Source organism: Cololabis saira, chromosome 1, assembly GCF_033807715.1.
Source record: "Cololabis saira isolate AMF1-May2022 chromosome 1, fColSai1.1, whole genome shotgun sequence".
Classification (NCBI taxonomy): Eukaryota; Metazoa; Chordata; class Actinopteri; order Beloniformes; family Belonidae; genus Cololabis; species Cololabis saira.
This window is the reverse complement of record NC_084587.1, coordinates 49,857,742-49,872,416: the sequence shown is the minus strand read 5'-3', so window position 1 is coordinate 49,872,416 and position 14,675 is coordinate 49,857,742. Positions and strand designations below refer to the sequence as shown.

Here is a 14,675-nt window from a genome sequence, read left to right as displayed (position 1 = left end):
GTTGCGAGAATAAAGTCGTAATATTACGAGAATAAAGTCGTATACTATACCAGACAGCTCCTGTTCCACAAAAGACGGATGTGCTCTTCCGGTTAGTTCTCATAAATTCCGACTTTATTCTCGTAATATTACGACTTTATTGTCGTAAAATTACGACTTTATTCTCGGAAAATTACAACTTTATTCTCATAAAATTACGACTCTATTCTCGTAAAATTACGACTCTATTCTCGTAATATTACGACTTTAATCTCGTAATATTACGACCATATTCTCGCAATATTACGACTTTATTCTCGCAATTTCCGATTTTTTTTTTTCTTGTCTTAGTTTGACCCTAATACTCTGTCGTGTGAATGAGAATTAATCTCATTTATTTAGTTTGTTTGTTTCGGATGAGCATCATAACGATGTACATCACTTACATCACCCTTCGGATAAAGCTGAAAAATCCATTGGATTATTTGGTGCATTTATTTAGATATGTTTGTGGCAACATTTTAGAAACTGTTATCAATGTGGTAGTTGATTCCTTGCAGTGTTTGCTGAACAATGTTTGTTTTGTCTGAAGGTTCCCTGATTGGAAACCAAATCTGCCAAGGTCAGTCGCCTCAGCAATGTGAGCATTTCAGTCGTCTATTACTAATAGCAAAAGCTGCTTTCCTTTTTTGTGTCATAGTTTATAACTAGGGCTGTCAAACGATTAATTTTTTTTTATTCGCATGTTGTCCATAGTTAACTCTCGATTAATCGCACATTTATTCACACATTTTCTGCTGTTCTAATTTACCTTAAGGTATTTTTTTAATGTTTTTAATACTGTTAACAACATGAGAAAGGGCAAATATGCTGCTTTATGCCAATGTTTATTCAACTCTCCACAAAAAAAAGCTTGTAGTAGTAGTCCCCAACTTTACACTTGTAAAGACTCACTTAGGTTTTTTTAAGCAGCTCAAAGTAAAACAATGAACCATATGCTTCACAAACATTGTAAAATTGTCGATGTTAAGTTAACGCGTTAACTTTGACAGCCCTTTTTCTAACATTTGCTATTGCTCTGTTAGAGATCCTTTCACTGGTTGCACCTGAAGCCCTCACTGCAAAAACTCAAAATCCTAACAAGAATATTTGTCTTATTTCTAGTTAAAATTTCTCATTTTTAGTCAAAAAAATCTCATCACACTTAAAACAAGAGTCATTACCAGAAAAATAATTTTCACCTGTTTCAAGTAAATTTTCACTTGAAATAAGTAGAAAAATCTGCCAGTGGAACAAGATTTATCTTCTTATTACAAGCAAAAAAATCTTGTTCCCCTGGCAGATTTTTTTTCTACTTATTTCAAGTGAAAATTTACTTGAGACAGGTGAAAATTGTCAAATAACAAGTTATTTTTCTGGTAATGACTAAAAATGAGACATTTTAACTAAAAATAAGACAAATATTCTTGTTAAGATTTAGAGTTTTTGCAGTGCTGTGTTTTTTCTCTACTAAAACGGTTCTAAATCCTGCGCGTTTCTTGTGGTTTTCCCGCCCTCAGCCGGAGTGGCCGCTACGGCAGCCGGGCTCTGTGGCATCCAGAAGATGGCTCTCCATTCCAGTCTGGATCTCAGTCTCTGGCTCGCTCCCCGACTCCCCCCCGGGGCAAATACCAGCCGGACGGCCGTCCCCGCCGGCCCGACGGGGCGTCGTACTCCCCCCACCGTCACCCGCGGCCTCAGCCCTACCCAGGTGGGCAAAAGTACACGATAAACAGTCTTTCACTGGCCACGGTTACATCATGTTGTTTAATTCGGAATTAATTATTCCCAATTAAACTATTTTCCTTCGAGTTCACATGGAAATAGTAATTCCGAATTGAGGTTTACATGGAAAACACGTTTGATCGGTCGTAACAGAAAGACCGGCGGTCTGTCCAAAGTGCCATACTAAACAGTATATACTAAAAAGTAAAGTTAAATTCGGCACAACTTGAGTAAATATCAGTAGTGTGATTAATTTGGACGTACTATTAAGAGCACACACGGCACTTCCTGCCGTTGGGAGGAAGTGACGTGTCACAGCAGCGGTAGCAGCTCCGCTCCGCTATTTTCTGTTTGGCCGAAACAAGATGACATTATATAATATTATATACAAATATTATAATATTAATATTATATAATAATATTATTATACTTAATATTATACTTATGACATATACGTATCACTTAGCAACCAAACACCGCTGCATTGCATTGTGGGAAGTTTCTGTTTAGCTAGTGTCCATCAATCCACACTAATACATTTCTCCAGAATGAGTATGGATAGTACATACTATTGAGTACGTACTAAAACAATCTCACATACTCATTTTGCATACTCATTAGGGTGGAAGTTTGGCATTTCGGACGCAGCCCGGAATTAATTTAAAGCGGAATGAGTGTATACATGGTCGCAGAATTATTCTATTCGGATTTAAAATATCATCTCTGGTCTCATCAGACCAGAGAATCTTGTTTCTCATAATCTGAGAGTCATTCGTGTGTTTTTTGACAAACTCTATGCGGGCTTTCATATGTCTTGCACTGAAATATAGCAAATAGCTGCAAAGAGGGAAACATGTAAAAGGGTCTGAATACTTTCACTGTACGTTCCATGTTTCAAAACCTTTTAGATTCAGTTTTATTTCTATAGCATCTGTTACATCCCAGGTTGTGTGTGTTTTCCAGAGACCCAGACCAGAACATGGTTACGGTGCATCTGATCCCATGTCTAAACTCACTTGTTTCTGTTGTTGCTAAACCCAGAGCGGAGCCATCGGTTTGAATCCCCGCTCCCCAGATCGCACAGCCCGCCCTACAAGCCCCGGGCAGCGTCGTCCAGGGACCCGCGGCCGGAGAGGAGCAGCCGCGAATCAGCAGGTGAGGCATTGGCTTTTTACTCCTTTAAGCTGCTGACTGCAGTTTCATCAACATTGACTACGTTTCAATGCATCAATAAGAATATTAGCAATAACCCAGTTGCGCACGGCCATGTAAACACCAATAACCCCTTTGAATAACCGGAATTTGCTCATATTCCTGTTTATGACCGAATATGACCCCTGGGTTACTCCTTTTCTAACCCGAATATATGGTCATGTATAGTCTAACGGAATATCCCCATTAAAAGGAACAGGAAAATGTTTTTTATGTACATGTTCTTTTCACAAAAAATCTTGGTCTTTTGAGTCCAGGAAGTTCTTATAAACACGGAGAAACACAAGACCAGGAGGAGACTAATCACTTCATAAATGTAATGAAGGATATGAACATTTCTGCATTTGTAGACGGTAGAAAGTACCGGGATAGAGAGATTTACAAGAAGGTGGGAGTAAAGTTGCGTGAAGCAGGACTTGTAGGAACGCCAGACCAGATCAAGCTCCGCTGGAAGACGCTGGAAAAGGAGAACTACAGGGACAAGAAACAAAACGACTTCTAATGGACTGTTCATTATCCTCCGTGCTGCTGTTATTGTTGTTGTTGTTTTGGATTCAGGAAGAAGTAGTGGAAATGACGTCATGATGTTCTCCGTGCATCGCTGGTTTGATCCAGATATCCTGAATGATTAATCACCATGTATACAGGGATAAGCCTGTTTGCTCACGCATGGAAACAGATTATTCCCAATATTTCAGTAACCGGAATATTGACCTGAACCCCAATTTTGACTGTATGACGTAGTAAAAGTCTCTCTAGAAGAACTTGAGAGAGGAAGCGCCCTGGGAAACGGCTCACTGACGCTATTTGCTTCCACGTACGACTAGTTTATTGTTAGAACAATAAATTATCACGTTATAACGTGATGCTGATATTTTTTTTCTTTTTCTAGGGTGGCAGCATTACGCTTCCGTAGGAATTGATTGGATTTAGACCCTTTTGAGGAGTTTAATGGGATAGAAAGTTGCCACGGCCTCCCGTTAAACAACTTAATTTGAATGAATCAAATCTTTTTAAATTGCTTTTATATTTAGATCCCTATCACTTTAAAATGTAGCATTTTGATATTTAGTATTTTGGTAAACAGGTTTGTGTGAAGTCCAGTTGAACTGTGCACATGGAAAAACCACTCAAGAATAAATGTAAACGCATTTGTCAGCATGACATCATTTCCTTGCCTCACCTTCTGCCTGCCTGTCTGATTTATTTATTATTTTCTATTCCTACAGGAAGTTTGCCTGGCCGGGGTGTGAAACGGCCACACGATGATTCCAGCAAGGCTTCTGCATCCCAGCCCTTTCCTAAAAGCATCAAAGCCTCGGCCAAGCCCGGAACCAAAACAGCCAAGATGGCAAGTGACGACTACTGACGCTCCTGGTTTTCACTTCATTCGCCTCAAGCTTTACTCAAAAGACCACTTTTTTTTTTTTTTTTTTTTTTAATTTCACAGCTAATTCCACCATTTTCTTTAAACAGGGCTGAATGTTTTGCGTCACAGTTGAACAGGAAAAAAACCTCATCAAATACTTTTAGCCAGGGGGTGGCAACCTAAAATGTTGAAAGAGCCGTATTGGACCAAAAACAAATACCGTATTTTCTGGACTATAAGCCGCTACTTTTTTCATAGGTTTTCAACCGTGCAGCTTATACAAAGGTGCGGCTGTTCTGTGGATTTTTCTTCCAGCGCTCGGGGCGCTCTTACTGGAATTAGAATCAAAACTAAGACAAAATAAATGCAAAGAAGAATACACTACTTCTTCTTTAGCAGATAGAAGTAGAAGCAGATTTCAAACAGATAAATAGATAAATAAATAGCGGTTATTTTCTCTTGGTTCTGTCCCGTTTTAATCAGCAAAGTTGCTGCCGTGTTAAAAGACACTGTTAGGAAAGGATCTATTTAGGTACAAACATGTACATCATTTACAGTTCAAAATCCTTCTGTTAATGTAGTAAATATCTAATCTAACAACATAAATATCTGCGGCTTGTATATCTTTTTTTTAAATAGAGCGGATGCGGCTTGTATGCAGGTGCGGCTTATAGTCCAGAAAATACGGTATGTCTGGAGCTGCAAAAAATACAAAGTCTTGTATAAGCCTTAGAATGATGGCAAATGGTGAAAGGCTAAATGTTGAGAAAAAACTTGAAATCTCTTGAAAAAAAGTAAAAATGTCGAGAAAAAAGTTGATATGTCGAGATTAAAAAGGAAAGGAAAAAGGAAGAAAAAAGAGAAAAAAAGGGGGAAAAAAGAAAAAAAAAAGGTCAAACATTTTTGAAAAAGCTCCAGGGAGCCACCAGGGCGGCGCTAAAGAGCCTCATGGGTTGCCGCCCCCTGCTCTTAGCGATTTAAACTTGTCACTGACCTGATCAAGAGTGAACACAAAGCTCCTTTTGCTGTTTGTTTCCAGGCTGTTAAAGCTCCACCCCCCCAGAAGAAGAAGGTGGTGGTGATCCCGGCCCCCCACGACCGGCTGGTTTATCTGACGGGGATTCCTGCAGACGCCTCGGAGCAGGAGCTCACCGACCTGGTGGGATCGTTCGGAAAGATCAATAATGTCACCCTCATGCCGTGTTCGGAGGAGGAGAGTGAGAAGGAGCAGGGACAGAAGGTACACGTTCAGGACTGTGTGTGTGTGTTAGGGCTGGGCAACGATTAAGATTTTTAATCGCATGATTTCCCTGATTAATCACATTCTATATGCAAAATCAAATAATGAATTCAAGAGTTGTGTAAAGTGCACTTTTATTTATATGTATTTTTATAAAAAAGATTAAAACCTCTTTTCCAAGAGTGACCTGGCCAAAATGGCAGCATAAAAACAATCCAACAATACATACAAACACAGACAGTCAGTCACACATTCCAGGGAAACAATAGTAAAACAATGGTAAAATTTACACAACGGGGCAGTCACAAGAACCGAGAGAGCTAATTTATCTGTCTTTTAAAATGGATTTGAATTTACCCAAGGATACTAGATCAACCAGTTTCAAGTCCTTCTGCGCATCATTCCAGGTTGACGGGGCAGAAAACCTGAAAGCCTTTTTACCCAGTTCAGTTCTGGCTCTCAGGACCTGCATTTGAATAAAGTTCTGTGAGCGCAGGTTCATAATGGCTGACGTTTCTACACATGTGCACGCACGAATATGTAGGGAGACGTCCCAAAATGGATTTATAAATCCATTCAAAAGTCAGCCAGTGGGAGAGTCTACGGAGGCAAAGGAGGACAATTGCAGCAGCAACAAAAAACAGCGATGTACCTGAAAGCTGCAACCGGTGATAAAACGCAAAGCACAATGATACACAGTATCTAATTTCTTTAAATACTGCTCAGGAGCGTTCATAAAAAGCAGATCGCCATAGTCCAACAAGGGTAAAAAAGTTGTTTCGATCAAATGTTTCCGGACCCGAAATAAAAAACATGATTTGTTCCTAAAAAAGAAAGGTTTCAGCTTAGAAACAAGGTTATCAATATGAGATTTAAAAGACAAGTTGTCATCAATCAGAATGCCTAGATATTTATAAGAACTGACCAATTCAATTTCAATCCCCTGAACAGTTAACAACCTTGGAAGTATAAAAGTATTTATTAGTACTTATAAAAGTATGAATGAAAGTGCCATAACATTTGTTGTGCAAACATCAGCACTTGTCAGAAACACATATTTAGTGTAACAATGTAAAATATAGCTTATTGCCACTGCCAGGGAATTAATGTCATCCTGTTTTTTTTATGAAAAATAAAAAGTCATGACATTAAAACAGGCAATTTGTGAGGAAACAGCAGAAACTTTTAACGGGGAGCAGCATTACAGTCTATGTTCAGCACCAAATGTCCCTAATATCACTATTGAAATTTCCTTTACAGGGGTGGAATCCGCCGTCTGGGAGAACTTTAAAATGAAAATGTTCATATAACAGTCCTGTAATTTTAACGCCCTCCAAGTCCGTTTTTAGCATGTTTTTCCGCCAACTCTCATCCGGTTCTGCAGCAGCCGGCGAAAGACTTTTCAAAACAAAAGCATGTGAGCAACATACGTTAATGCGCGATAAAATAAATGTCGGCGTTAATAAATGAATGAGTTATCGCGTTTGTCTCTCTCATGTTTCCCTGTATTTGATAAAATAGTTAGGCCCAGTTCCAATCCCCCCACTAGTCCTAGTTTTCATCCCTACCCCTAAATTTTGTGCATTCCCGTGAGGGTAGTGGTGTCCCAATTCCTCTTTTCACCTAGGGGGAGTTCTGAAAACTAGTGTAGTGGATATGAATCTGTCCCTACGGATCGAGGGATTTCCGATCCTCACTAGTTTGATCTAGGGCCAGAAAAATTTCCCAGAATGCTTTTCGTAGTCATTTGCGGACTGAATCAAAAAAAAAAAAACATGGCGGACATTTGTCATTTTTTAGTGAATAAAATCAATATTTTGAGTTAGTTTCTGCATAAAAATGCGTTTTGATTACATTTCTAGCGGGAAATATATATTTTACTTTCATAATATTCACTCAGTGAATGTACATAATCACTCGCTTGCTCGTTGTTGCGAAGTCTTTTTCAAACCTCGCCAGAATAAAGGCTGATTTATGGTTCCGTGTTACACCAACGCAGAGCCTACGTAGGTTACGCAGCGACGCACGCCGTACCCTACGCCGTAGGCTCTGCGTCAATTTAACGCGGAACCATAAATCAGCTCCGGAGCCGGCAGGCAGAAATCTCGAACTTTTCGGAGCAAAAAAGGCGTAGCTACAACTGTTAGATTTCATCTATGAAACCAACATTTATCTTCCTAAATGATTTATTTCAGCCAGCGGTAATTCTCCACAGAGCTGCAGGTTTCTCCCCGAGACGACGGCGCAGGTTGACCTGGCGATCAATCCTGTACGTGAGCTGCTGCTGCTGCTCCGAGCCGGCGGCTCTTATCATCTCTGAAAACATCAGATAAAATTTCTTAACAGGCGTTATTTGGATAAACCGAGCCCAGGTTGGGGATCTTAACGGTTACTTTTACGCCTGAAAAAATATGAAAACTTAATAAAGTGGCATATTAACAGCGCTACAGCTGAAATTAAAACAGCTTTTGGCTCTCAGCTTCCTGATTTTAGGGGTGGTGCTGAAAGTAGTAGTGGGAGTATTGGGAAGATTTCAAGTGCCCTAAAATCTGTCCCTTCTTTTTTAGGGCTAGTGATAGTGAGGGAGGGCTAGTGGAAGAAAGTAGGGGGTGTGTTGGGATTGGGCCTTAAGCAGTCTTCTTCACTCAGGTCCCACAGCAGCCATTCTCTCCACCCTCACACATGATGAGTGTTATTGATGAGTGTTATTGATGAGTGTTATTGATGAGTGTTATTGATGAGTGTTATTGGTGAATGTTATTGTGGTTCTGTGTTCCAGGCGTCTGTCTGCATGATGACGGCTGAAGGAGCTCAGGCTCTGGCTTCCTCTGAGAGCCTGAGCATCCGAGACCAGGAGATCACAGCTTCAGCCCCCATGGTAACCACGTGTAAGCGCAGACACCGCAAACGAAGACACCGGTCCCACAGAGCTGTAAGTCCTCGTCGGAGCTCCACTCTCTTTAGTAGGGATTTCATATGGATCCAAACCGTTAATAATCATTATTTTCTGCATATACCGGTCCCTGGCTTCCTTGTTTAAGGTATCCCGGTAAATTCCAGTTCCTTTCCGGCATTTTAACTTTTTTTTTTTTTTGTGTTCCGTCTGTTCACCTGGTGCTACCACACTGCTGTTTGTTTACACCAGGGGTCAGCAACCCGCGGCTCTTTAGCGCCGCCCTAGTCGAGATTTTTCAAAAATGTTTGACCTTTTTTTCCTTCTTTTTTTTCTTCTTTTTTTCCTTTTTCTTCTTTTTTCCTTTTTTTCTTTTTCATTTTTTAATCTCGACATTTCGACTTTTTTCTCTAAATTTTGACTTTTTTTTAGCGACCGAGCCCTATTAAGACCCGCTGCAGTATTCTGGTATTAGGAATCCCAGCTGTTGAAATTAGTTTCTGGTTTATATGCATGTGATTTAACTTGCATTCTTTTCACGTGTATTCATTTCCTTTTTCTCCTGGCAGAAGCATGAATTTGAGGAATTATCTGATTTCAGGTTTGTGAAAATAAATGTTTTTTACAAGCTTTGTGTCTGTAACACCTGAATGCTCATTAGCAATTTCCCTGCCTAACTATTCCCTCCTGACTCTCTACAGACCTGGCGAGGAGCAGGACAACTCTGGTAGGATATCTGTATAATAATAATAAGCCTTGTTGTTAATAATGATCTTCAACTGATCACAACTGTGACTAATCAATAGCAACTGCTCGGTCGCCTTAACCGTAAATCCACGCTTATGTTTGGTTTTAGTTTAAACTAGGCCTGTGTTGAAAAAATCAATTTTCCAATCCTAAATCGATTAATTCCTAAAAATCGAATTCATATGTCTAAAGATCGATTTATTTATGCCCCCCACCCCCCCCCCATCATTACATTACAACTTTTGGTATTTTTTTGTTTATGCCCAAAAAGTAGTTATAATTATAATTATAATTATAGTCAGTTATAATTGCATATTTATGCATATTGCTTAATTATTTCCAGGTCCTCCAAGCTATTTATTAAATAAATGGTCTCTGCTCTTGACCAGCGTTTACTGAGTGCTGCCATCTTGAAACTTTGTTTGGAAAACCAGCCCAGCGTGGAATATAAGCGTCATGGAGACAGACGGGCGAGGGAACGAGCAGAAAGAAAGACCAGCATTAATTTAAAGAGGAATGAGTGTAAACATCGCATAATTATTCTATTTGGATTTAAAATCAGAATAAACCAGCCACTTCGGAATTAAGTTTAATTCAGAATGGCCTTTTTCATTCGGAATTAGGTGTTTACATGGTCATTTTTACTAATTTTAAATCGGATTTAATTTTAATTCTGAATTAAAGAGGAATTAAACTTCCCATGTAAACGCACTCATTGTGAAATTAAAAACATGCTGATTCTTACTTACGCAGCGAGGAAGAATATTTGATTGCAGTGGATCAATGAAAAAGTACCAACTGTTAGCGGTGTTTGATCTGGTGCCATTAGAGAAGCTTACATTTCTATTACACTCAAAAACAGAGCAATTCTATAAAGTTTGTGAGTCGTACTTGAACTATGTAGAGCCTGATGTCTCTAATATCACGTTGCAGGGATTTTCTTGACGGGTCATACCGAACATTTTTACTGTAACCAGGGGATTATTATTATTTAAATGGATCTGAGCTGATGTTTTGTTTTTGTTCTGTTTATTTGTTTGCCTGCTTTGCTTGTTATTTCTGTGGGTCATAATATGTGTCCATTCTTTACCTGTAAAAGTGAAAAATTAATAAAAATATTGTTTAAAAAAACCAAAAACCATTCTGATTAACAGTTGTCCCTGCACCTTGTTCCAACAGGAGACGAGGCCGAGAAGAGCACGTTTCAGGTATTCATCCTTATTCAGCCTCATCTAGGGCAGGGATTGTGCTCGCCAGGTAAAGTTTATTTATTTGTTTAATGTGGCATATATCAATTGTTTGTTTTCAATAGAAGGGCAAAGTGTTGATCACAGGACTCCCTAAGGACGGCTGGTCGGAGACGGACATCGTCCAGCTGGTCCAGCCCTTCGGGACGCCGTCCGACGTCATCCTGGCAGCAGACGTGGGCAAGGTGAGGAAACTGTTTCTCATCGTGGACCATGTTGACATCACATCAAAAACTGCATTGTCTTGTCTGTCTGTTACCACGGAGTATTAGGGCCAAACTAAGACAAAAAAAAATTGCGAGAATAGAGTCATTATATGAGAATAAGGTTGTAAAATTGCGAAAATAAAGTCATAATGTTGCGAGAATAAAGTCGTAGCATTACGAGAATAAAGTCGTAGTGTTACGAGAATAAAGTCGTAGTATTATGAGAATAAAGTCGTAGTATTATGAGACTAAAGTGGTAATTTATGAGAACTAACAGGAAGAGCACATACGTCTTTTGTGGAAGAGGACCTGTCTGGTATAGTATACAGGTAAAAGCCAGTAAATCAGAATATTTTGAAAAACTTGATTTATTTCAGTTATTGCAGTCAAAAGGTGTAACTTGTACATTATATGTATTCATTGCACTCAGACTGATGCATTCAAATGTTTATTTCATTTAATTGTGATGATTTGAAGTGGCAACAAATGAAAATTCCGTGTGTCACAAAATTAGAATATTACTTAAGGCAAATACAAAAAAGGGATTTTTAGAAATGTTGGCCAACTGAAAAGTATGAAAATGAAAAATATGAGCATGTACAATACTCAATACTTGGTCGGAGCTCCTTTTGCCTCAATTACTGCATTAATGCGGCGTGGCATGGAGTCGATGAGTTTCTGGCACTGCTCAGCTGTTATGAGAGCCCAGGTTGCTCTGATAGTGGCCTTCAACTCTTCTGCGTTTTTGGGTCTGGCATTCTGCATCTTCCTTTTCACAATACCCCACAGATTTTCTATGGGGCTAAGGTCAGGGGAGTTGGCTGGCCAATTTAGAACAGAAATACCATGGTCCGTAAACCAGGCACGGGTAGATTTTGCGCTGTGTGTGGGCGCCAAGTCCTGTTGGAACTTGAAATCTCCATCTCCATAGAGCAGGTCAGCAGCAGGAAGCATGAAGTGCTCTAAAACTTGCTGGTAGACTGCTGCGTTGACCCTGGATCTCAGGAAACAGAGTGGACCGACACCAGCAGATGACATGGCACCCCAAACCATCACTGATGGTGGAAACTTTACACTAGACTTCAGGCAACGTGGATCCTGTGCCTCTCCTGTCCTCCTCCAGACTCTGGGACCTCGATTTCCAAAGGAAATGCACAATTTGCTTTCGTCAGAAAACATGACTTTGGACCACTCAGCAGCAGTCCAGCTCTTTTTTTCATTAGCCCAGGTGAGACGCTTTTGCGCTGTTTCTAGGTCAACAGTGGCTTGACACGAGGTATGCGGCAGTTGAAACCCGTGTCTTTCAAGCGTCTCTTCATGGTGGATGTTGAAGCACTGACTCCAGCAGCTCCACTCCTTGTGAATCTCCCCCACATTTTTGAATGGGGTTTTTTTTCACAATCTTGACCAGGGCGCGGTGATCCCTATCGCTTGTACACTTTTTCTTACCACAGTTTTTCCTTCCCTTTGCCTCTCCATTAATGTGTTTGGACACAGGGCTCTGAGAACAGCCAGCCTCTTCAGCAATAACCTTTTGTGTCTTGCCCTCCTTGTGCAATGTGTCGATGGCCTTTTGGACAGCTGTCAAATCTGAAGTCTTCCCCATGTTTGTGTAGGCTTCAGAACTGGACTGAGAGACCATTTAAAGCCCTTTGCAGGTGTTTTGAGCACCAGGTGTCTTCAAAATGTAACCCTTACACAATATTCTAATTTTGTGACGCACGGAATTTTGGATTTTCATTTGTTGCCACTTCTACTCATCAAAATTAAATGAAATGAACATTTGAATGCATCAGTCTGTGTGCAATGAATACATATAATGTACAAGTTACACCTTTTGACTGCAATTACTGAAATAAATCAAGTTTTTCAAAATATTCGAATTTACTGGCTTTTAACTGTAGTATAGTATAGTAGTAGTGACTGCAAGGCTAGCGTGGTTCCATCTGCTTCCATTCAAAGAGGTTTGGTTGTTTCTCAGGAAACAATGAGGACGATCATAAAGATTTTCCTCTTCCATAAAAGACGCAGTTTCTTCCAAGTCTGTGGTTCCTTCTTCCAAATAGACGCAGTCGTTTGCACAATCGTTTTAAAGTCCTTATACTGATAATAATTAGATGCTGATGTGCCAAAAGATTAAGTATTTCCTTATTTGTGAAACCGATACCAAAATATAACCTCACAAGATGCTCAATATTCCTCATTTTAACACTGGGAGAAGAAGCTCTTCCTGTTAGAGTTCTCAGAAATTACCACTTTACTCTCGTTATATTACGACTTTACTCTCATAATATTACGACTTTACTCTCGTAACATTACGACTTTATGCTCGTAACATTACGACTTTATGCTCGTAACATTACGACTTTATGCTCGTAACATTATGACTTTACTCTCGTAACATTATGACTTTATGCTCGTAACATTATGACTTTATGCTCGTAACATTATGACTTTACTCTCGTAACATTACGACTTTATGCTCGTAATATTACGACTTTATGCTCGTAACATTATGACTTTATGCTCGTAACATTATGACTTTATGCTCGTAACATTATGACTTTATGCTCGTAACATTACGACTTTATGCTCGTAATATTACGACTTTATGCTCGTAACATTATGACTTTACTCTCGTAACATTATGACTTTATGCTCGTAACATTACGACTTTATGCTCGTAATATTACGACTTTATGCTCGTAACATTATGACTTTACTCTCGTAACATTATGACTTTATGCTCGTAACATTATGACTTTACTCTCGTAACATTATGACTTTACTCTCGTAACATTACGACTTTATGCTCGTAATATTACGACTTTATGCTCGTAACATTATGACTTTATGCTCGTAACATTACGACTTTATGCTCGTAACATTACGACTTTATGCTCGTAACATTACGACTTTCATGCTCATAATTTACAAATTTTTTTTGTCTTAGTTTGGCCCTAATACTCCGTCGTAGTCTGTTAATATCTATCTCCTGAAATAAAAAGCAACATTCAGTTCAGCCAGGCGTCTTCTAATGTCCAGACAGGCCAAGCCAGAAATGCAGGCTTGTCATTAAAGTGTGCATCTCAGGGATGGAAAGGTTTACCACTGTCGATCAATTCAGTAAAGTGAAATAATTCCGCTTTTTTTATTTTAATATTGTGAGATTATCTGCTATAAAGGTGCTGTTTGACTCATTCCTGTCTGCTGGCATCTTGTAACAAACACACAAGAAGCTTTGGTTGGGAGAAAAAAAAATGTATTTCCTTTTATTATTAGCACAATTTCAGAGCTAAGTCTTCAGTTTATTAATGCACAATGTTGCACTTTAAAGCCGGAGAATGAAAACGTCTAATGGGAGTGATGTAAACCAAACTGAGAGCAAACACAATGATTTATTTGTGTGTGTGAGTAAGTGTTGATGCACATAGTTCCGTGGTTGACACAAACGCCTACTGGCCACATTTGTGCTCACCTCGTATATTAGACCTTAAAAAACCTGTGGTCAGTTGCTGTAAATGAATTGAGAAAAAAAGAAGCAAATAAACATGAATCAGTGAAAGAAACTGACAGCCCAAACATTTAACATCTGGATTGTGTAAAGCAGATGTGCCATAGTGCTACTTCCTTTCTTAACAACCCTCCAGAAACCATTTGATAGAACTCTGATTTATCTGCAGGTAGCAAACATCACATTCAAGGATTTAGATGACAAAGAATGCATCTATTCAGCTTTTAGTGCTCAAGAATAAGTATTTGTGTAGTTTCAGGTACCGGTAATTTTTTTTTTTTTTTTTAATTTTTTTTAATTTTTTTTTAAAGTAGTGACATGTAGCTTAATTTTACCAAAACATGTTTTTTTTATTGCTATTTTTTTATTGCTTTTAGTGCTCAAGAATAAGTATTTGTGTAGTTTCAGGTACCGGTTATTTATTTTATTTTATTTTTTTTAAAGTAGTGACATGTAGCTTAATTTTACCAAAACATGTTTTTTTTATTGCACTAATTCAGTTTG

General features: G+C 39.0%; 1 protein-coding gene across 3 annotated transcripts in view; it reads left to right on the top strand.

Moving 5' to 3' along the window:
• The window catches only part of LOC133447198 (uncharacterized), a 68,150-nt gene that overhangs the window by 35,434 nt on the left and 18,041 nt on the right, over positions 1-14,675 (top strand). For 2 of the 3 annotated variants that reach the window (XM_061725757.1, XM_061725740.1), the window contains exons 4-13: positions 572-619; positions 1,539-1,729; positions 2,785-2,898; positions 4,185-4,306; positions 5,364-5,564; positions 8,344-8,496; positions 9,027-9,058; positions 9,159-9,184; positions 10,384-10,412; positions 10,517-10,636. In XM_061725757.1, coding sequence (XP_061581741.1) covers positions 572-619; positions 1,539-1,729; positions 2,785-2,898; positions 4,185-4,306; positions 5,364-5,564; positions 8,344-8,496; positions 9,027-9,058; positions 9,159-9,184; positions 10,384-10,412; positions 10,517-10,636 — 1,036 coding nt within the window. The remainder of the gene's footprint in view (positions 1-571; positions 620-1,538; positions 1,730-2,784; positions 2,899-4,184; positions 4,307-5,363; positions 5,565-8,343; positions 8,497-9,026; positions 9,059-9,158; positions 9,185-10,383; positions 10,413-10,516; positions 10,637-14,675) is intronic. The other variant, XM_061725748.1, reaches the window with a different exon arrangement.